The sequence below is a fragment of the Physcomitrium patens genome, chromosome 5 (assembly GCF_059467195.1).
Source record: "Physcomitrium patens ecotype Gransden chromosome 5, ASM5946719v1, whole genome shotgun sequence".
NCBI classification, from domain to species: domain Eukaryota; kingdom Viridiplantae; phylum Streptophyta; class Bryopsida; order Funariales; family Funariaceae; genus Physcomitrium; species Physcomitrium patens.
In genome coordinates, this window is record NC_143414.1 from 3399487 (window position 1) to 3422093 (window position 22607).

General features: G+C 39.5%; 3 protein-coding genes across 8 annotated transcripts; 2 read left to right on the forward strand and 1 right to left on the reverse strand.

The window, feature by feature from the left end:
• Positions 1-1123: 1123 nt before the first annotated feature.
• LOC112282797 (DNA repair protein RAD5A) lies at positions 1124-9409 on the forward strand. Of its 2 annotated transcripts, XM_024520875.3 has the most exons (22): positions 1124-1426; positions 1650-1836; positions 2008-2645; positions 2911-3357; positions 3535-3668; positions 3934-4066; positions 4277-4489; positions 4734-4882; positions 5026-5110; positions 5223-5468; positions 5618-5764; positions 5936-6091; positions 6313-6380; positions 6558-6680; positions 6862-6961; positions 7069-7181; positions 7336-7602; positions 7728-7928; positions 8179-8272; positions 8485-8556; positions 8697-8795; positions 8992-9409. In XM_024520875.3, exons 2-22 carry the CDS (start codon positions 1794-1796, stop codon positions 9112-9114), a joined length of 3651 nt encoding a protein of 1216 aa, XP_024376643.1. In that variant the 5' UTR covers positions 1124-1426; positions 1650-1793; the 3' UTR covers positions 9115-9409. The 2 variants fall into 2 exon arrangements, with proteins under 2 accessions (XP_024376643.1, XP_073390456.1); XM_073534355.2 differs by lacking the exon at positions 1650-1836 and having other exon boundaries at positions 1289-1426.
• A 2181-nt stretch (positions 9410-11590) lies between these two features.
• On the forward strand, positions 11591-15374 carry LOC112282372 (meiotic nuclear division protein 1 homolog). Of its 3 annotated transcripts, none has more exons than XM_024519894.3 (12): positions 11591-11706; positions 12112-12229; positions 12396-12443; positions 12595-12675; positions 12910-13026; positions 13380-13418; positions 13768-13875; positions 14058-14120; positions 14272-14323; positions 14474-14518; positions 14696-14775; positions 14975-15374. In XM_024519894.3, the coding sequence occupies exons 4-12, from the start codon at positions 12637-12639 to the stop codon at positions 15008-15010; spliced, it is 579 nt and encodes a 192-aa protein (XP_024375662.1). In that variant the 5' UTR covers positions 11591-11706; positions 12112-12229; positions 12396-12443; positions 12595-12636; the 3' UTR covers positions 15011-15374. The 3 variants fall into 3 exon arrangements, with proteins under 3 accessions (XP_024375662.1, XP_024375659.1, XP_090106397.1); XM_090250271.1 differs by lacking the exon at positions 12396-12443 and adding an exon at positions 11868-11909 and having other exon boundaries at positions 11637-11706; XM_024519891.3 differs by lacking the exon at positions 12396-12443.
• A 1431-nt stretch (positions 15375-16805) lies between these two features.
• On the reverse strand, positions 16806-20616 carry LOC112282371 (PHD finger protein ALFIN-LIKE 3). Of its 3 annotated transcripts, XR_016502851.1 has the most exons (7): positions 20162-20488; positions 19697-19729; positions 19228-19450; positions 18832-18994; positions 18336-18594; positions 17693-17882; positions 16806-17194 (listed from the first exon to the last, which is right to left on the reverse strand). XR_016502851.1 is itself a non-coding variant. In XM_024519890.3 (6 exons), exons 1-6 carry the CDS (start codon positions 20259-20261, stop codon positions 17869-17871), a joined length of 792 nt encoding a protein of 263 aa, XP_024375658.1. In that variant the 5' UTR covers positions 20262-20488; the 3' UTR covers positions 17393-17868. The 3 variants fall into 3 exon arrangements, 2 of the variants coding, with proteins under 2 accessions (XP_024375658.1, XP_090106396.1); XM_024519890.3 differs by lacking the exon at positions 16806-17194 and having other exon boundaries at positions 17393-17882; XM_090250270.1 differs by lacking the exons at positions 16806-17194; positions 17693-17882 and having other exon boundaries at positions 18066-18594; positions 20162-20616.
• Positions 20617-22607: the final 1991 nt, after the last annotated feature.

Genomic DNA, 22607 nt, shown 5'->3' on the forward strand with positions numbered 1-22607 from the left:
CAAAACGATAAATTTTAGAGCTTACCTTAATGTAATACTTTGATCAAAGCAATAAAGATGAAAAATTAATAGTGAAATTCCTCTTCTGTGCTTATCTTCCAACCGTGTATGTCGCACATTGCTCACATGATGCTTATCCAACCGTTGAAATCTACTTGCTGTTTTGCATTTCAGTTGCACCACTTCATGTATTTCCATGCCCTACACATATGCACATGAAAATGATTTTTATTATCTTTTTTTCTGAAATAAATTGGTTGGATTCTATTCAAATAAAAGAACGTATGATACCATAACTAAAATGTGGGTTTGTATTCACGTTAATGGATTAATTTCTTCTTGACACGATAAGTGACATTTTACTTTATGTCAAATTTTAGTAAAAGTTTTAAAAGAATACTCTTTCTATTTATTTTGGTCTTCTGTGGAAGTACATAATTTTCTTTTGTTTTTGTTTGCCTATCATTTGGTTTTAATATACTGATACTAATTTAATCCATTTAAATTTTTTGGTTTGTTATTGTGATGCATATTACTTCTCTAATGTCACATGGTTTACATTTATAATACAAAACGTGGACATTGATTTTTGTTTAAAAATATTTTATGTTATCTTTTTATGCTGAAAATAATGATGTGATAATTATATCCAGTACAATGTAATACAATTAGATTTAAAATGTTAAATTTAACAACAACAAAGTTATGTACAAAAATAAGTGAATTAATAGACAAAATTAGAGGAATTTAGATTTTAAGACATGTTATCTTCATAGAATTTCACTTGTTTACAAATCATTTTATATTTTATGTTTGTATAACTATATTAATAGTTGTGTGATAAGTGTGGCAAAAAATGTCTATAAAAATATTGTTTAATTTGAAGCTGAATGAAAAGTTGCTAATCTTGCAAGTAATAATATAGGTAGGAGTGATTTTGAGGTTATGTTTTGTACACACAACCACACAAACGCGCGCACACACACACACACACAGAGTGACGTGTTCGAAAAGCCTGGTCGACGTGGCAGCCACGTCGACTCGAACTCCCGCGGTGAAGTGGCGAAATGGCGCCAATACCAGCGCGGGAGGGAGTGCGTTAGGGCTCCAACAGCTTCTCGGCCCTCGTTCGCTCGCTCGCATCGCATCGCATCGCTCTTTGTTTCTTTCTTTTCCTTCATTTAATCAAATGTGTTCTGTGTTCGTTGTTGCACCGGGGATTTTGCTCATCGGACCCTGCGAAATCCCCTCCAAATTCCATGCCCTCTGTAGCGCTGGAGGACATCGCTTTTGTCCCCCCCTGATGAGATGACTGGTGCAGCAAAATCTTCCAGGACCAGTGCTGTTGATGAATTTGCCACTTGCGTCCCATAGCCGTTTGCCGTTGTGTGTTCAAGCACTGCGACCTCGCCGGTCGACAGCCTTGGTTCGTTTGCCTTCCACCGCCTTGCTTAGTTGCCAGTTGTGGAGGTTTAGGGCGCTTAGGATTGGGCTGTAGCGGGGTTGTTCGGGCGGGTGGCTTCTTGGCCCGCCTTTCTTTCTTGTTGCGGGTCGTGCTATGATAGGTCTGCGCGTAAGCGCGTGCGTTTCTGAATCCATGGCGTTTAGTTTGTTGTTAACTGAAGATTTAAGGTTTTTTTTGGTCACAGGGTTTTGGGTACCGTTGAATTTGGTGTGGATTGTTTTGCTGCGATGTGAGTTGGTTGGTGTTGGGGACGAGAGGGATTGGGCAAGCCTGGAGTTGGTTTGAACGAGTGGTGGCGTTGGTTTTTGTGGAGGAGTATTCTCGCAGCATGCCCCTGGGTGTCGGTGACCCTCTCGGTCTTGGGAGATCAGGTGCTTGTCTCGTCTCTCATGGATGTGACCGTTGGAGGTGACCTTGCACGTGGGCAGTAGCTAGGGTGAAAATTGGTGAAATCTCGTGTTGTCGAGCCATGTGCGTCGCATGTTTCAGCTCGCATTTTTGTAGCATTACTAATGAGGCTGTTGAATTCACCAATCCTTCAGGTAATCTCGGTAGGAGGAGAGAGATGGCTAAACAGGTCAGCAAACAGAGTATTGCCGAAATGCGGGCTATAGTGGGCGTAGATCCTAGTGAAATGGACCTAATTCGAGCTCTTCACTTAGCAGGAAACGACGTCGCTGCGGCTGTGAACATTTATTTCGATACTCCAAAATCCAATTTCGCTTCAAAACCTAAAATTCCACGTCGACCTGTAAGAGCAGTTAGCTCTAGTACGCAAGTGCGCCCTTCTTATCAAAGATCAAATTCATCTTCCTCCAGCCTTAGTCAACCTTCAAACCATTCTAGCATACCAAAAGCTCCTGCAGAAAGATATTCGAATTCTGCGAATATGACGAATATTTCTGATGCCAGGCCTAGTCCAGAATTAGCTTCACCAAGAGCTCACGCAGCTCCTGACCGGCCACCTCCTGTTGACTACCCTTCTCATGCAGACTCCGAACACACACGCATTGAACTCAAATCAAGAAATGCCGACAGTAATGTACATAGGATGCAAGGTATTTCCCCAGGTTCTTGTAGCGCAGGTTCTTCGGAGGCGGTGTTTATAGATCAGCTTGCGCCTGCGGTTGAGACTCTGTCACCAGGCGTCTCTTCTCCGAATCCTGCGGAGGATAACTGCGTATGTATCTTGTTCCCTCTGCATGATTGGAGGCCCAATACACGTATACTTATTCTTGCTCAAAACAAACAGCAGTAACTATGTTCGGTGTGAATGAACGAAATTTGATGTTTTCTGAGGAGTATTTTGCTCACCTTCCTGCCGTCGTGATTTAACGAGACCCTGTAGTCATTGATTTGAAGATAATCCCACTTGCACCGAGGTGAACAGAAAAGAAATGTTGTGCATATCTCCTAGTGATTACGACGTAAATGATTTGATGCAGACTCAACAATTCGGTCCTGCTCTTATGCCAAGTTTTGATTTATTCCCAAGCGACCCGGACATGTCCACAGTGTCTACCATTCCGGTGGTTCCAAGTCTCGGAGACAAACCACATAATTCGTTTCCAAATGATCCTGACCTGTCTGTTCTCTCCGTCGTTCCCGGTGCCCCCAAAAGGTCTGTCCGTATGTTTCCAAGTTGCGCAGGCGAATCGTTGTCTACTGTAGTCCGGAGTGCCTCGGACAAGAACTGGCTTCTCCTTGGTGAAGCAGAGGTTGTTGGGTATTCTACGTGCAAGGGTCCTAAGCTTCAAGCTGGAGATCTCTTGCAGTTCAATTTTCCCAAGCCAGCTGTCGCAGCGGATGTCAGAAAGGGACCCTGGGGAAGAGGCAAGGGTGCATCAACTGCTGCTGAAATCGTTCGATTTTCTTGCCAAAGATCAGGAGAGGTAGCAACTCGTCGTTCCCTTGGGTCCAAATTTGTTACCACTTGCTTTCCTTTTTAATAAGTGACAAAAAGTTTGATTATCGTTGTGTCCTGCTAGCCAGTTTGCTGTAGCAACAGAAGTGCCATTGTTTTGCATTATTGTTGCGATTGTTGACCTCATTTTTACCTGAGAAATCAGGTTGGTCGGATACCAGGAGATTGGGCTCGCTCTTTGATACCGTTGGTCAATTCAGGCAAAGTAAAGGTGGAAGGCAAATGCCGTAGCTCTCCAGCAAATCTTTCACTCATGTCTAGTATCATCGTGGACTTCAAGTAAGTTCATTAGTAGCTCATGCAGCTTCCTTGGTGTTTAACATGTTTGCAGTTTGACTTGTAGAGCTTTCGCAAATGGATTCAACTTAGATGCATAGTCAGTAACACTATACGCGTAGCGTTCAGCTAAGGAGTTGTGGTGAATTACACTATTGGATCTTAGTTGTCATCATGAAAAATGTGATCGTGGATGTGTGGTCGAGTTATATTCATTGGTTCCACAAGTCCCGACTTCAAAATGTCACAACCTTTGATTTCACTGCAGGGTTTATGTTTGTCGATCAATGTTCGCAAAATATAACAGTTCAACAGCTCGCATTACGGCATCTTCTGAAGGAACTCTTCATCAGCCTCTTCCTACCTTGCTTCGTCTTCTTCACAGACAACCCATAACCAGGGTGAGTTGTAACTAACCGTTTCAGTGTTTCAGTACGGAATCACTACATGCAATCACCACCCAACTTTGTCAACGAGTAGGAACAGCTTTGAACTACATGTCTCGAGTGCTGGTTATCTGTAGGAGAAAAGCTGGTCTGTCCTATTATTTTCCTTTTTTCCTTTTTCTATTGTCGGATGGCTCCGCCAAAGCAATGTGTATCTTCCCACAGGCAGCTTTTACACCGGAGGAGCTTTACAGCCGGAAGCGAACGCTTGATCGTCATGTTGGAGATGTTACACCAATCGTGAAGAAATTGAAGCTTTCATCTGCTGAGGGCTCAACCGCGGGTGCCCAAGCAGAGGTTGCTGAAGAGGAAGTATCTGTACTTTCTGATGAAGATGTGACGAAGCTTGTTGGTTCAGCAGATGCTTGCAAATTAGACGTAAGTTTCTTGAGTAACAAGGGGTTTTATTGATAAGTTTGTTCTACGAAGATGAACGTGTAGATGGTGGGTATTTTGGGATTTTCTATTAATATCAAACTTAAGTTGCAGTAGTAGCATTAACTAATATCAAGTGTCTTTCACCATTTATGACCATGTGCGTCTCTTCTATGAAGGACAATTATTTGCTTCTGCTAGACAAGCCTGAAGATATGGTATAATTACTCATCGTGCGGTGTTACAGGAGATGGATCCTCCTCCTATCTTGAATTGCGAGCTTCGACCTTATCAAAAGCAGGCCTTGCACTGGATGACGCAGCTGGAAATTGGCGCTACAACTGAAGATGCTTCTCGTACTCTGCATCCATGCTGGGAAGCGTATGATTTGTCCGAGTATGTATCACGCTGTCTTGTCTATGTCAGGGGATATTATTTTTCCTTTCATTGTACTTAATGGTTATGTCCACAGGTGATAGTTCCATTGGCTAATTTCTTGTTCTCTTCATCCCTCTGAAAGTGATGTGGTTTTTTTATAGGGAAAACACCACCTTTTATCTTAATCTTTTCTCTGGTGAAGCAAGTTTGGAGTTTCCAAGTGCTTCTTCGGCTGCACGAGGGGGGGTAAGTATCAAGGTCCTTCGTAATTTTATGCATTCAGTAGCTCCGAGGTTTCAGCTTTCCTGACATTGATGACATATGATCTCATTTATCCCTTATCTGGTTTGTTTTCCAGATCCTTGCCGATGCAATGGGTTTAGGTAAAACTGTTATGATGATTTCGGTTGTGATGGCCAATCCTGGAAGAGGAGGGCTGGCCACAGATCCTGCCGTTTCTGGGTCTTCCAACACATTAGAGGCCCCTAGGAGCCAACTTGGCAATTTATCTCAAGTGATGGAGATGAGAAAGAAGCAAAGTGGTCTCCGAAAAGGAGGGGGCACCTTGATCGTGTGTCCAATGACCTTGCTTGGCCAGTGGAAGGTATTTGTTATCTTCATTTCAACTGTTTCGGCCTTACTTAGGTCTCTTAGCAGAAACATGCTTCATATATTGAGTGGACTTTCATCATTCGTGGCCTTTATTGCACTTGAGACCAATTTAGGCGCAGTCTAATTCACTGGTGGTTGCAGTCGGAGTTTGAGACTCATGTGGCTGGAGACTCCCTGTCAGTGTATGCTTATTATGGCACTGACCGCATAAGAGAACGCAAAGCTCTCTTAGAACATGACATCGTATTGACCACCTATGGTGTGGTGGCTTCTGAATCAAATCAATCTGTAAGTACTCTCTATCCTTACCAAGTTATTTCCGTTAATGAACCTGTACTAGGACTTGAGAGTTTGTACCTAAGTAAATGAATTTTACAGTGCTTCCTTGACTGCATGTTACGGGCGCGGGGTTAAATTTGGTGTTTTTCTGATGTGTATTGAATGTAATCCCTGGGGCAGAATTTTATGGAAGATGGACCTCTTCACTCAATACACTGGTTTAGGATTGTCCTTGATGAGGCTCACACCATCAAAGCATTTCGCACAAGTACATCTAAAGCAGTTTTTATGCTGACTGCCGACCGACGGTGGTGTCTTACTGGAACACCTATTCAGGTGAATTCGGCCTCTTTGTTGTATGTAAAACATCTTGGTTTCATGTCGATAGATGTTTCTGTGTTCGAAGCGTTGTTCCCATGTACTCTTGTCTTTATTTTTATTTATGCTACTTTTGATTTCTTCGGAAGTTGAGTTGTCTGAAGCCACACTACGATTCTAGCCCAGAAATGTTAAAATTCACTAGCTAACCAGCACGTTTCTCTGGTTGGTGCTTCCAGAACAAACTGGAGGATGTGTTTAGTTTACTGCACTTTCTGCGCATTGAACCCTGGAGCAATTATAGCTGGTATGTATTTATTTTGATTTGATCTTTATCTTAATGGAACATCTTTCAGGTTTTCTGGAATGCATGTCCTCTGCTGTGCAGGAAAAATCTAGAAATATGAACCTTCTGTGATATCTAATTGTCCTGTCTTAAGGAGTTCCAGGCACATTAGGATTTCCTCATTGAGTCTCTGTGCAGGTGGGAGAAGTTGGTTCAGAAGCCCTGTGAAGAGGGTGATGAAAGGGGGCTGAATTTGCTACAAGCCATTCTACAGCCGCTTATGCTCCGCCGCACTAAGGATAGTCTTGACCAACATGGCAGGTGAGATTGAGTTGAAGAGTTCCATTGAAATTATGGTGGTCTCTGTGGACTATCTTTGCGTTTTTGCATTGCATACCTACGCTGCTGGTTCTGCTTATTCGTCCAACTTGACATGTCTCGCATGGCCTATGAACTGCTGCTGATGAAAGTCTGACACTCCTGTACTCCTGGATATTTGCAGACCCATCCTAGTGCTTCCTTCAGTAGACATGCAAGTCGTGGAATGCGAATTCACAGAAGCTGAACAGGATTTTTATACTGCCCTGTACAAAAAGTCTAAGGTTATTCCACCATGTTTCAAAGCTTATTGAACCTGAACAACTTAGATCATACCATTATGTTTATTTGTGCTCTCATCATGCTGATAGTGGAATCGTTGGATTTGCAGACCAAGTTTGACCAGTTTGTAGAGCAAGGAAAGGTGCTACACAATTATGCATCTATCCTTGAGTTGCTGTTGCGTCTTCGTCAATGCTGCGACCATCCCTTCCTTGTGATGAGGTATTTGAACCAACCACCTTGTGAACATTCTCAGATGTAGTTAGTTTTGTTTTACAATTGTTTTAGAGTTGCAAGTACGTGTCGTTGGCTTTCTGAAAAGTCCTGGTAAATTTCAACCTGTAAATTTTGCTGAAAAGGGTTTTTGTCTGTGCAGCCGTGGTGACACTGCAGATTACGCGGACCTTGACAAGTTAGCTAAACGATTTTTAAAAGGAGAACAAGAGGGGCTTGTAAATAGACCAACGAAGGCATTCGTTGAAGAAGTGGTCAAGGATCTACAGACTGGGCAAAAGGGGGAGTGCCCCATTTGTTTGGAGTCCATGGAAGATGCTGTCCTTACGCCTTGTGCCCACCGCTTGTGCAGAGATTGTTTGTTTGCTTCATGGCGAAGCTATGGGGGAGGGCCGTGCCCAATCTGCAGGTAATTCTTGTAATTCTTGGTTAGGTCAGGCTGTGAGATGCAATTAAGCTGCAAGCCTAGATTTTCATACCGTATGGCACATATTTGAGAGGTTTTATAAGCTAGTGTTGGAAAATCCACTACAGGCAAACGTTGACGCGTCAAGATATTATAACCGCTCCTTCTGAGAGCCGTTTCCAAGTTGATGTTGAAGCCAACTGGACTGATTCTTGCAAAGTAAATGCACTTATGAACGAGCTTGAGGAACTTCGACCGTCAGGCGCCAAAAGTGTCGTATTCAGTCAGTGGACTGCTTTCTTGGATCTTCTTGAAATTCCTTTCAAAAGGTACTTTGAAGTTTAATGTCTGTTTAGTTTAATAAGTAGTATTGATGATCTGAAGTTTTGATGTGTGTTCCTTTTGTCAAACTGCCCCAGACTGCCATGTTACCTATCACTCATTAAAATTTCAGCTCGTATGTATGCACACCTTTTTATTAAACGCGATAAATAAAGGTTTATGAATGCTCCTCGATTCTTAGAAGCTATGCTTGCAGGCCCTTACCCATATATATTAAACTTTTTATATGCTCTCCAGGAAGAAAATAAAGTTTGTACGGCTGGATGGATCCCTCTCCCAGCAGCAACGAGAAAAAGTTTTAAACGATTTTAGGAGTCAATCAGACATCATGGTGAGATTGTCAGCAGTGGCAATTCAATGTGCTTCTGTGATGTCAGTTTAATCATCAAACTCTTTTCCAGCCATTCGTTTCTCCTGTTCATGATATTCCAGTTAACACTTGTGCCGTCAGTCAAGTATTCTGTATTCTATGTGCGTATGGCTTAACATTTTTTTTAAAGCAATTTCAGCAGAAGGTTTGGGTTGGTGTATTCTATGCTGTAGGTTATGCTGATTTCACTTAAAGCTGGAGGAGTGGGCATTAATCTAACTACCGCTTCTAATGCTTTCCTGTTGGTGAGTCCTTAATGCACTTATATCTGTTCGTGCTTATTCGTAATTGACATTCTATTAAGTGGGTACAATAGAATCCAGGCTTATCAACTTTTTGTTGTACAATTATTAGTGTTAATTAGTCTTTGTCGATGAGGATTTAGGATCCATGGTGGAACCCGGCTGTCGAAGAGCAGGCAATTATGCGGATACATCGCATTGGTCAAACCAAAGATGTCCAAGTTAAGCGGTTTATTGTAAAGGTACGTGAAATGTAATTCAATTTTGAATTGATTTGATTTGATTTGATTTATTTTTCTAATCGTGCGAATGGTTAAGCCTGAAACGTGCGATAATATTATGCTAATTTTCAAATGATGCTACGTGCGAATACAGTAGTTCTTACTACATAGTAGATAACTGCTTGTGTTCTCAGATTCTCTATGGTTTGATGTACAGGGATCAGTTGAAGAAAAGATGCAAGCAGTGCAAGCAAGAAAGCAACGGATGATTGCTGGGGCGCTCAATAACCAGGAAGTTCGCGTGGCACGAATTGAGGAACTGAAAATGCTCTTTTGCTAGTTGTAGTCGAAGCATGGGCTTGCATCTGTATAGTGGTTACCATCAGCAGCTTCTAGGAAGACGCGTTTTGCCGGTTCCTCTGTGTTGTCTTTTCATATTTATGTTCGAAATTTAGGATTTAGTTTATTGCTGCTGAGCAGAGGGATACCACACTTTTTAGCTCACTTATTAGGAGCTGTCTCAGGCTAGATGCAAGGTTGCACTTGGCCCACGAAGTGGTGAGTCAAATGGAGACGAGATTGTTTATCTCGTCAACCAATTTTAGAATACAATTTATTGTTTAAGTTCCACACAAGATTCCTATGACCCAAATGTCTAAACTTCGTTTGGATAAATATCCTCCGAAGCACAATACTTATGATTATAGCTTCAGGATCATTCTGGAGTTCATCAGGCAAACATAATTTGAGCAGACCAGGTCGTGAAATCTGTCGATTAAATCACTTCTTCTTTCAGTAAAAGTCCTTATATAAAAGTACTCTTATCTCCTATTAAACGTTGATTCTCGAAGTACTTAGAAATATGAACTGACCTTGTACCTTTTTTCTTTGCTGTTGACAAGAGAAAGGGAACCTCAATTAACATGTACCGAAAATCTACAAAAAGATGTAGAACTATATTTAAAGTAATGTTAAAAAGACAGAAAAGTATATACAAACTTTAAAATTGATCCAAAAATATTTTGAATTTGAGTGTAATATCTAGTTGACTGTTAAGACTGTAAATTTAATATCTATTTTAAAAAAAAGAGTTTCAAATGTGGTTATTGCATTCTTTTTACTTACAATTTGAGGTTGTAAGACTAATAACTTTACAAATAAATAAAACGTCTAACATCTAAAGTATTAATAGTAAGTTTTATAAAAGAACCTCCAAACTAAATTGATGGATAAAGTCATTTTATAAAATTTTATCTATAGAGGTTAAGTCTAGGTTAAATGATTCTACTTGTGGCCATTGCTTGCTTGTTGCCCCTACAAATAAAGGGCATGGAGCAAGATGAGGCAAATCCCACCTTTGTATGGAAAATTCATATATTTTGTGCAATAGGCAAATTCTATAAGATTGGCTTGGGTAATTGATGTAATAGTTTTAATCTTTAACATTTTAGATATAAATTTTGCCAAAGATGTTAGGATTATATACTACACATATTGAATTGTATATATATGTATATATATATATATATATATTAAATAGATCCATAATTTTATTAAATTGATCCACCTGTCCTGACCATCATGAAAAAAAAAAAAAATACTTCTAGATTCATTTCTCCAATACTAGATCTAAAACCAATGAAAACCAACCACATTCATCATGATTATCATATTCTTCATCATGTGTAGATCGATTTAGTAAAAATCTGGGTCTATTTAATATTTTCATATATATATATATATATAGAATTTTAAAAGAGTGATTCTAATTAGTATTCTTCACCAAAATTAGATTTTTATATTGCTGAAAAAAACTCATGCATTTTTTCTCTTTATCAAGTTGAAAAAGGATAATCTACTCCTAATTTAAGGCATTGAAAAATGGTTAGTAAATACTAATTCTAATCCAATTAAAGAATCTTATTTTATTTTATTTTATTTTGTTTTTTGCATACTCTTATATTTGATTTGGTAGCTCAAAAGCCATGGTCCAAACTAGGAAGAGGAAAGAACACCAAAGAGCCTACATCTAAGGAAAGACAATGAGAAGAAAGAATGAAAGAAAAGTATTGAAGTCAAAACAAGTGCATTAAAGAAGATTTAGATAAAAAAATTAGCACTCCAAAACAAGTATCCAAGTCTAATTTTAAAATATCACGGTTTTAAAAGCGTGCATTAATCAATCTTTTTAATCTTTGCAATTGATGCAAAGATTATTTTACTTAATGCTATTTATTTTTTTTAAAATGATTGTGCTGAATTCATTGCTCATCCACTCCTCCAAGGCAATAAGTGAATAGTGGGTTGAACTAAACTATCTACAAATAATAACCTATTGTGCAATATTTATCTACTATTCAAGTTTGGAGGTGATTCTCTCCAAATCCATTGAGTTGGACTCTAATGTTAAGTAGACATGCTAATTTTTTTTGATCTTGCACAAATTATTCAATTGGATAAACACATAAAGAAGAAGAAGAAGTGAACTCTTTGAAAACTTCTTGAACCAATAATATTAACACTAATACACTCCATACAATTTGGATGAATCCTTGGAAGTGGTTGGGAGCAGACTCTTGTACCACATCCATCCATTAATCCATCCATCCACCCATTCATTCATCCGTCAAACCGACTCGAATCTGAAATCCTGTCCAAGTCGATTTAGAGCACCCTTTTAGAGCATCCTCCCGTGTGAATGGGGCAAAGTGAACCGGGACTTCCTGTCATACGAGATCCTGAAATCAATTCACAGGGACACTTGCTGAGGCCCATTTCTGGCGGGAAGAAGATTGGTCCCTCGTTCAAGACCTCGCTTCGTCTCGAAGCTCTCGCTCTGTGAAGGGAATGCTCATCTTACTCCACCGCGTCGCAGCCCTCGCCTACTCACGCACCATCGCTCAATCACACTGTCTTTCCTTCACCAATTTCGGTACATCCTTTGTCCTACTTTCAATTTTTCCTTCACGAAGTTTTTTTTGTTTTGAGATTTAGTCATATTTTGTCTGCAAGCGATTTGAATGATTATAATTCTCAGGTCGATTCCACTGCCTTCGACGGTGTTTTTAGCATTGATTTGTTTTTCCTGGACAGACACTGCTGCCGAGTGAGGGTTCCTGCCTAGTTGCGGAAATGGTGTGTTGGTTGAGGGTGGAGCGAGATGTTTCTCTGAGAATTTGAGCGTACAATTTCGTGGTTGTAGACTTAAGGCTTCTGCCTCTGTCTGGTTTGGTGTTTAATTGTCTCATTATCTGGTTGTCTCAATTGTGACGCTATCATCTTAATTGTAATCTTGACTTTTTTTTTTTTTTTTTTTTTTTTTTCCTGGTTTGTGCAGGGTTTCGTGTTGGAGGTTTTTATCTAGAAATTTTGATCAGTCGGGGAACCAGTTGAGTGTAAAATTTCACTCGAACGAACAGTGTAGCATCGTCGATTTTTTTTAACGATAAAATATGGTGAGTTTCACTCTTACAGAATTTGTGCAGAATCAGAATTGATTGGCACTCGGCTTGTATTAGAAGTTGTGTTCCAGCTGTGCAAAACTTAATATGGTTCAGTTTCATGAAGAGATTAGTGACCTTGCTGTCGGCAATAATACAAAAATCGGTTTTGAATTAGTAGGTACTGATTTCGACTGACTGCTAGGAGTGTAATAAATTAAAAAAGCATGTGAGTATTTTTACAGAGCTGGCATTGTTTTTCTCTTTGTGGCTTTTGAATCAGAATATTATTTCTGGGTAAATATATGAGATAGATCTTTGAATGAGTACAGCCTGGTAATGCGAAATTGACACATAGTTCATTGTGTGGGATTTTCTAGTCGAAGAAGAGAGGCTTATCGTTGGAAGAAAAGCGGGACAAGATGCTTGAAGTTTTTTATGATAGCCAAAGCTTTTTCCAGGTATATGATGTCTTGGTTACTACTTCTAACGAGATTTGGAATACTAAATAAGTCAGTAGTTATTTTAAATTCGTGTTGGGCAAGTTCAAGTTTACAACCAGCTAATTGTTTGTTGGTATTTTGAGCTGGCATCTTGTACTCCTCGGTATGGTAGAGGCGAATCTTTAAGATTTTCTTCAGCCAATTTGTAGGTGAAACATTACTGAATGCTAACTGGTGTTCTTGGCTTTGAAGCTGAAAGATCTGGAGAAGCTTGGACCTAAGAAAGGGGTTATAAGTCAATCAGTCAAAGATGTGGTGCAGAGCTTAGTGGATGATGATCTTGTTTTCAAAGATAAGATCGGAACTTCTGTAAGTCATTGCAGCCTTCATATAAACCTGCCGATGAAGCTTTTTGCAATCTAGAAGGCCTAGGAGTGCATCTTCCATGTGTTTTCTCCCTCCCAGCTTTTGGGGGGATATCAGAGCTAAATTCGTTGAATATTCTTGTTATCATGTCCATGATTCAGTTGGATTTCTAAGCATGAAGTGGTTGTATTGCCTTCAGAAGGGATTATATTAGGGATTTGCAATTTTGGAGCAGAGGAATTGAATTCTGCCACTTTCCAGTCTTTTTTCTTTGTAACTCAACATTTATGCACTCGCATAGGCTCACAATGTCCGTAATGCGCATTCTAACCTATTCCAACTTCTGTCTATTGCAGGTGTATTTTTGGAGCCTTCCAAGTCGAGCTGGGAATCAGGTATCGTCGTATTTTACAATTTCCATGCGCAATGTTGTCCTTGTATAACTTTAACACTGTAGTGTACAGCAAAGAATCTACTACTATATTTCATACTTGCAGTTATCATACGCCTTCAAAGTTTGTACACAATGAAACACTAATTCTCACTGAATGTTGGCCTTGGATGCTCGAGTTTTACATATGAATGCGGTACTGTTGAAGGTCGGGATTGAACAGTTTAGCACTGGCATGATGTATTGTTCGCGATGAACTTTTTCCGATTCGGCTGTCTTTTGAAAAGTGTACTTTGTGAAAAATAGATTGTTGACGTGCGTGTTGTTACTTGACGCGGTGTATGCTCATACAGCTGCGGCAAGTGCGTGCAAAACTGGAGAGCGATTATGCAATTTCAAAAAAGCGAGAGTCTGAACTGGAGGGCAAGCTGGAGAGTTCCAAAGAAGGTCGAGAGGATTCGGTAATTTTTGTGCTTTATGTGACCGGAGTCTACTGATCTTTCAATAGCGTACTCAGTATTAAGATATGTGTTGATACAGATCAGAAGGTTTATGTAGACGACTGTATCTATTATGTGGTGGTGAATTCCAGCCCAAAAGTCTGAAATACGAAATTAATGACTAACCCTGTATGTGAGTCCAGAATGAGCGACAAGCTGCGTTAATAGAGTTGAATACTGTGGAAAAGAAACATAAAGAACTTCAGGTATTGTCATCTGGTGATGGATTACATCAGCATCTCAATCTTGCTTCTGACAGATAACATTGATCTCATAAACTTCTCATGCACGTGGACTGTTTTTTTTCGAATCCAAGATATTGTGTTCGATTACTGAGATGTGAAATACTGTCCTCAGGAGGAGATCAATAAGTATGCCGATAATGATCCAGCAGTTTATGAAGCCATGAGTAAGTCTTCTACTTCGTTTCTAGTTTCATATACCATAAACTCAGCTCATTTTGCTTACAGTTCTAGGTTTTTTTTGCTTAGATTGCATTTTGTTTCAGCTTTCGTATTCCTGTGCTGACTTTGATGGCGATGCGTAATTTGTGCCTCAGAGGATGCAACCAAGGTAGCCCATGAATCTGTCAATCGGTGGACTGGTGAGCTCATTTAACCTAAGTTGGTTTTATGTGATGGTTATGGTTTATTTGAGAAAATTGCTACGGTATGGATGAAGGATTCATCTACATTGAGTTCATGCAAGAACTATTATTCTATACTTCTTCACTAACAACCACTCATCCGTCTTGCTTTTTGATGCCTTCACTCGCTTACAGACAACATTTTCGCACTACAGAAGTGGTGTTCGAAGAAATTCCCGGAAGCACGAGATAAGCTTGAAGAGTTGTACAAAGAGGTAGAGATTGATCTTCACAAAATCTCAATTTCTCCCGCATATCGATCTGATTGTTGTAGGGCTGCGAGGTTGGTTTCTCAGACCTACAGTATGGAAGTAGTTCGCATTTGACTTCAGGCATCGATTATCCAGCTCAACTTGGAACAAGACAGAATGAGTTCTAAATACATTTTGCACCCTCTTTTGTTGTACACAACAGGTTGGTATTTCTGAGGACTTCGATTACGTGGAGTAATTTTGAGCCATATGCTCTTGTCACAAAGACTGGTGTATACCTTCCAGGTTTGGACCAATTTCCTGACTAGTTCATCTATTCTAGTGTTTCACCTCTTTGCACATCAAGCAATCTGGGTGAAGAGTTTCACTCCACCCAGATTCTTTACATTTAGGATGGTCCCGTGCTCGTTTGCACCGCAAATTTTTGTTGACTAGTCGATCGCAGCACCTGAAAGTATATCGTGCACCGCACGACTTTACAGAACCCAAATTTCCCTGACTGGGGATTATTTCTAGCACATAAGTTTACACGGCAAGCGTATGTACTGTTGCACCAATTGTTGCCACTTTTATGTCTGCATTCATAATGTTGTCTGTCCTCATCCCGAGGTTCCCTTGAGGTCTCATGAACCATTTTCAGTTGACAGACGAAGCATGTTGCTTGCTGAATCATTTTCCATTAATTTTTTCACCAAAGAGACCTTCGCATGGTCGCTGCATTTGTCCAAAAAGCTCATCAGATGATGTGGAATCACTGCGTATCAAGGATACTGCAAAGCTTCTTATTGCAATTTATGGAAGTATTTTTTTATTATTAGTTATTATAAAAAAAGCTTATGAATTTTTTACATCTAAAAGCCTACTTTAAAAATAAAAAGCATACTTAAGAAAGGTCATAGTGTAAAGGTCCTTTGCATGGTGAAAAAAAAGTAGTCTTTGGAAGTCTTTGTACTAGGTAAAGTCTAAAGTAAGAATATGACATGGGTTAAATCATTTTCGAAATAGTAATTCTAAATATAAATTATCGTAGCTTGATTTTACTATCATGGCAAACAATTGAAACTTTATTTTTTTTTATTTTATAATATATATATTTAGTAACTATTGACATGGTTTTTAAAGTTTTATGAAAATCATTGCTTGAGGTGGGCCCTATACAAATTTTGTATAACATTACATATGTTGTGATAGAAAAAAATGTATTCTATTCCATCTTTTCTTCTCATGACCTACTGGTACCTTTTTTCTAAATAGAAAACCAATTGAAAAAGGTTTCTTGATTTCAACCTAGAACAGAATTTAAATCTCTTTTCTTCTCCCCTATGTACAAATAGTTCTTAAGAAAAAAATGAAATTAAACACATCTAGAAAATTAGCAATAGTAATTTGGCCACAAATTCCATGAGATTATTTACCAATAATTTATTTTATTAGACTACTTTATAGTTGTCAATCTAAATTGGAAAATAATAATTCTACGTAAATTGGCACAATTAAAATTATGATATATTGCAAAAGCAAGTTCTATAGATGTGAGGACCATTCAATATCATCTAATTTGTATGACATCAGAAAATTATCTAATTTCAACCAAGTTTTACTTATACCTTGGATGATGAGATGGCCTTAAAGAAGGCTGATTCATATCATATCAAATCCTCAGATTATTGAGAGTTAAACACAGTTATTTTATTTGAATGTAAAAAATGAACATTCTGCTTAATAATTTATAAGATTATTAAAATTCAATGATTTGCAACTAATCAAAATAATTGATGATGGTGAAGCTTGAATATAATTTAATTTTTATTCTAAGTGAGATGATAATACCATCGTAATGAATTTCTTTTTAAAATATTTCCTTTTTATTGTAAAATGAAAGTTTTTTAAAAAGAAAAAATGCACCTAAAAAATATTTAATATATAACATCCCTGTTACACTGATTCTGTGTACGTACAATATATTAGCATAGTTGCTTAATTTTACTGCCACTTGGTATCATTAAATAAAAATTTGACAAACCCAACAGATATTTCAGTAAAAAAAATTAATTAAAATTTTATACCAAATATAAGTAGAATACATATGTATAGTTTCTTTTTTATGAAACTTGATTTTTTTTGGAACAATATATAGGAGACAATATGTTTTTTTTCTAATTCAACATGGACAAGTTAAACCAAATTACTCTTAGTCTAACATAGTGTATAGTGCGATAAGCAACTTTCCACGTTAAAAGTAACGATAATAATAAAAATAAATCAATACTAGTAAAACCTTGCGCTTAAAATTAGCAAATTCCAATTGTATAATTTTAAACAAAAGGAAAAAGTTCTTATTAAACTCAGAATAATACTTTGGTGTATTTTACCTTATTACGCACCTTCAATTGTGTTTTCTTAAAACTCGTAACTGTGCCTTCTGCTTTTGCACACGAATACCAAAATATCCAACCATGAGTCAGTATCCTGCAAACAAAATCAGTAACTTGACTTCATTTATCACACATGGACTTTCTATAGATTACTTTCATGAAGACCTTACGATATCTCGACAATAATGAAACTGAGAGGATAACAGTGTTCCATAGTTCATGTGTAAAAGAATTGTAGACAGGAATTGAAGTTCAATGAGTGTAGGATTTTTGGCAGCTCAATGGGGTGGTGCATCCCTCAGGATACTGCCAACAGATGTGTGAAGCGGACTTACAAAGCTGCTTCGAAACTTTCCAAAGCTAAACAAAATTGCACAGGCTCGACCTCTTGCTCGTAAGCTTTTCTTTGTCAAATATAGGAAAACCTAACTTTTGACTACTATCCTCCCAAGGGTTCAACCTAAGCAAGGACACAAATGAGCACCCAAGATTTTCTTCAAAAACATGCGATTATCGTCAATTGCCAGGAATGATGCAACACCTACTTTGAGTCGTTCCAAATCTTATGAGCACTACGCGCACCAGTGCCTCGCTGCAGGAATCCCTGCATGTAGCTCTCTTGCCTACCAGCAGCCTTAGGCAACTGGAGCTCAGTGAAGCCACGATACAGCCAGAGTCTAGGTACGGACGCAGCCATTGAAGATCTGCACCATAGCAGCTGTCACGGGAACGAAGCTGCAAAACATCATGCCAAACGTTGACTCAGCTAGGCCTCTCCACAAAGAGGGATATTCACATACAGAGTGATGTCTAAAGCTGAACATGGTACGACAAACAAATACAGGACCACTAGCAAATGATGAACCACAAGCTGACTCAGATCTCAATGGAAAGGAAATTGACAAACTAAGCGGGGCATCGGGAAAATCAAGTCCAACTATTAAATGAAAAGCCGATGCTAGCGACACCCACCAATTCTATTCCGTATTCACCTAAAAAATTATATCCTCAGGAACAAACTTGAATTACAACAGCTTTGTGCAGGTATGGCCACGCTCTCTAAAGAACCACGCTGCATGCAATGCATTCACGTCCTACAGGACGTTGGCCACACACAACTTAACGATCGTCACACTATCTCTGTCACTCTCAAACTACGAAAATGCTGCGTTATGGCCTGTTACGTACGCGCCCGTTTGTTGCTACACGCCGGGCACTTGTATTGCTTGATGTGCTCTGCTCTTGCAGGTGTAATCTTCACGCATTTTCCGTGATACCATTTCTCACAAATGTCACAACCTATCCAGAATTCCTCAGCCGTATAACTTCCCCCACAGGTGCCACAGAATGTATCTCCGTGCTCCTCCTCGTCTTCGTCTTCAAGATCGTCGTCTTCCTTAGGAGGAGGAGGTGCTGGTTTGGCCTTGGCAGTTTCAGCCGCACGTTGCTGAGGAGAACCGCAGGAGGCAAGCACAAAAGAATGGCGACGATGTATTAAACATAAGTTCACTCGGCTAGCACCACAAACCTCGTTACTTATAAAACATGAGAGATATTCAGAAAGCTCTATTGACACAAACAATATCCAAAACACAACTCCCTTCGAACTTATTAATAAAAAACCCATGGCGACTCAGAAACATCTTCTAGTGTGCGATTGCCACTTCACAGAATTATCACTCACCACCTTCGCCGCAGACTTTGCCTTGTTCCCGCCGCTGTTGTTATTATTGTTGCTATTGCTGTTAACGTTATTATTGACGCTGCTCTTTTCCTTCACAGGCTTCTTTCCGGTAACCACATCAAATACCGTTGGCAGCTCATTAATCAAATTGAATAGCCGCTTCCTGTCAATATGCCCCAGAACACAAAAGTCTAAACATTTTCGGTAGGTGTAATCAGAAGATGTTCTGTTTACTTTGCCAAAATAGGTGACGAAAAATGCTACTAAAGACAATTTCACGTTAAGTAAGACGGGGTCATCCCATTCATCTGTAACTGACGCATACTTAAATACAATCTGTAAAAACAAATCGCGATCTAGAAGCTTGTCATGGTAGAAATCATACGTCTTGCGTACCTTTCGATCTTGTCAAATCGGGCACCGTAATAAAATGCAACAGCGAGCAGCCATGCGTCACTATGTACAGCAACCAATGAAAGCCAGTCCTTGCGCTGCATTCCGTCTCGTGCGAAGTTGATCCCCAGCGCAGGCTCCGGTAGCTCTGGGGGTACTTCTTCGGCAGGGAGGTTCACCTCCCACGTTTCCTCCGGAAATCCATACAAACATAAATTCTCCTTCTCTGCAAGTTCCGTTAATGGTCACCAATGGAATTGCTATAGCCTTAACCAAATTAAACACACCTCTCTTCATACCCCGTCGCTATGCCAGAGAATGTTAAAAAAAGAGAAACCCAATGCCAACACAAAATATTGCAAATATAAACTTGCCAAAATCTATGAACTCTCATCACTATGAAAAGAGGCACATGTTCGAACCTACTGCCAGAATCCAGTCATAGAACTAGATGAGGAATTAGGAATCGAACCTGGATCACACTGCCGGTAAAATTCTTCTACTTCTGCTCAATCCAAGAAGAATAAGAAAAATAGTCAATATACCCCCAGGCGGACTCGAGACGCGAGAAATAGAAGTTACGCGCTACAGAAAGAGCTCGTTCATGAAATGTAATTGTCAGCGTTTGCGCGAGGATGTTCATGAGGCAGAATGACAAGAACGAATAACCGATATATATCCTTTCACACAATAAGTAGGAAATTGCATCGCACCGAGTAAAAGATTTAATGCATGCTAACCATGTGAGAAAACAACGACATAGAGGAGGGAAATAAACCCTGAACTACAACAATGAGTTTGTTCAGGCACGTCTTTTACTCTGCGACCAAATATAAAGCCAGCGTTCCTCTGATCAGAACTATGAGGATTTGAATTTTAGGCCCTGACGAGATCAACTCAAGGCTCACATAAAAGGCGAACGGTGCCAGGACCTTACCAGTAGTAAGAGCCTTGAGCATCCCCGCTCGACGCCCTCTGAAATCCTTAAAGACCTCCTCCACGGAGCGGGGGTTTGTTGATACAGATGCCCCTTCCATCTCGCCACCACTTTCTAATCAAGCCACTCTGCACACACACAAAAAAAAAAAAAAAAAAAAAAAAAAAAGGGAGGGCGGGGGGAGAGAAGGATAAACTCAAGACTCCCCTAAACTCACTCGTCCACAACTTGAAGATCCCCGTCGAACCGAGCGAGCAAAGAAAACGCTAAGGAGCACGCACAATTGGCAGCACTGCGAGACTAGCGACCAGCACAGGGAAGGTAAGGGCAGCGAAGCAGAAGCAGAAGCGGGAAGAAGGGAAGGGCTTGCAAGGGTTTGCGAGAGAGGACGCCCGTGAGAACGCGGGAGAGCGAGTCCTACGGGGCTTTGAGGCGCCATGATCGAAGCCTCCCCCCCCGCTCATTTGCACTGCCACACTGCCTTTATCATTCCTTGTACAAAACCACGTGAAAAATGGATGAATTTATCATCCATTGGATGATTTATGAGACAAAAGCACGTCGCGACCGTCCAAAAGGTTGAAAGTTCGGTGTATGCTTTTTGTTCGTAAAAAACTTTAAAGGCTCTGTTTACGTTGAATGAGAAGACGATGCGATGCCCTCTCTCGCTCGCGAGACAGGAGGCTTTGCTGATGATGATTCTGCGCCGATCCATGGTTGGTTGGATCCCTGCATTGAATGGCTTGAATCGCGACAATTTTGACTGATTCCTCTCATGGTTTCTGTCGATTGTGTGACACGTGAGAGTCGTCGATCCAGGTAGTGAGTGGCGCAGTGGAGCGTGGTCTCTCCCGCGGAATAACCTCCGTAGGCTTAGCTCAGCTTCGAACTGTCTCTTGCTACGTTGATGATGATGACGCATTCAGCTGTCTTCGGGTTTAGGTCAGAAACAACACAATTCCAACCTCGGGTGGTTTTACTACAATGTGCGTGGGGATTGTATGGATGTTCAGTCTAGTAGCTGATCGAACCATACATATGAATGAGATTACTCCACTAACACTCGTTCCTCAAATACCTCTGTGGCAATTCCAGCCACAGCCGAACAGGAAAATTCACCTAGCAGACACGAGTAGCAGCCACACTCTCAGCCAAGAATTCGTACGACACACACATACCAAAGTAATCTCTTAGCTTCGCTTCATCCCGCAATTACAAGCCGACTGTTGAATCTAGCGAGTTTATAGAGTATTGCAAAGTAAAAGACCGCACGCTCGTGTAATTTATACGCATGAGACACAGAACCTCTAGGGTTTCACACTAAACTAAAAACCTCCATGATTGCTCGAGTACTCGGTAAACATCGCTTCTAAGAACTCCGCGGGAGAAGATTCAAACGAAGCAAAAATGGCTGGGCACGTGCGTGACTCGAATCACAAGTATACATGATGTGATTTGTGAAGATTCTGCTTACAACTTTATTGATAGGTGCTTTCTATCAACTGTTGAAATTCCTAGTATTTTTTGTATATGCAACTCAGGGAGGTGTTTTCAAGGAAAGCACCGAGTTGCGAGAATTCTAGCCAATGTATCTTACTCCAAAATAATAATCTATTGGGCATTTTCTAAGGTCTTTATAAAGGATTGTTGATTGCATTTGCGAGAAGAAATAGTGGCTTGTGATGGTTGCTTGTGGGCAATTTCGTATAGTTGTGAAAAAAGTTTTGAAGTGTGATGAAATCGTTGTGGATGTTGTGAGCATGTAAGAATTTCAAGTGGTGAAACTATTTATACTAATGAATTATTATAAATACACTATTAAAGTTTAAAGCAATCAGGTAATTGTAAAAACATACTTTAAAAAATGTATAGTTTTTAAAATTATCAACAAACAAATTCTTCTTGAAAGCCTTGAGCATGGTGTTTCTCCACTGTAGATATATATATATATATATATATATATTATTAATTAATTAATTAAATTACAACTGACAAAAGTAATGAAAGAAATCAAATCCAACACCCAAAATCTACTTTTCATACTGTTTTCTTACAGAGAGAAAAATAGGAAAAAAAAATAATAAATACAAACATCAACAACATATGAATAGTGTTATACTAAAACTTGTTAAGAAACTTGCACAATAAAAACTCCTAGTTTAAACTATATGTTTAACGACTTTTTTAAAATAATAAAAAAAGTAAATCTTAAAGTCTAATTATTTAAAATATTCATCAAATCACATACATGTAATCGTCATTTTGAAATCACATTTATGATCATATGCAGAAGAAAAATGGTGTTCCTTTCGAAGACGAAGCAACAAAACAAATAATTTCCTGACCTCAGAAGGAGTTGCAGTCTTCAACAAAATCCCAAGAATAGCAGCATTTCATGGAAGTCTATCTGAGTTGCGGACTTACCGACAACTGTTTTCCGTATGAT

Bases quoted from the DNA above. Each gene is read 5' to 3' on its own strand.
- LOC112282797 (XM_024520875.3), top strand. From the start codon at position 1,794: ATGCCCCTGGGTGTCGGTGACCCTCTCGGTCTTGGGAGATCAG. The intron at 1,837-2,007 runs GTGCTTGTCTCG...CCAATCCTTCAG, and splicing joins TCTCGGTCTTGGGAGATCAG to GTAATCTCGGTAGGAGGAGA. The intron at 8,796-8,991 runs GTACGTGAAATG...TTTGATGTACAG, and splicing joins TTAAGCGGTTTATTGTAAAG to GGATCAGTTGAAGAAAAGAT.
- LOC112282371 (XM_024519890.3), bottom strand. From the start codon at position 20,261: ATGGAAGGGGCATCTGTATCAACAAACCCCCGCTCCGTGGAGGAGGTC. The intron at 19,730-20,161 runs GTAAGGTCCTGG...TGGATTGAGCAG, and splicing joins GCTCAAGGCTCTTACTACTG to AAGTAGAAGAATTTTACCGG. The intron at 18,595-18,831 runs GTGAGTGATAAT...GGTTCTCCTCAG, and splicing joins CAAAGTCTGCGGCGAAGGTG to CAACGTGCGGCTGAAACTGC.
- LOC112282372 (XM_024519891.3), top strand. The intron at 13,027-13,379 runs GTAAGTCATTGC...TGTCTATTGCAG, and splicing joins AAGATAAGATCGGAACTTCT to GTGTATTTTTGGAGCCTTCC. The intron at 14,324-14,473 runs GTAAGTCTTCTA...TTTGTGCCTCAG, and splicing joins AGCAGTTTATGAAGCCATGA to AGGATGCAACCAAGGTAGCC.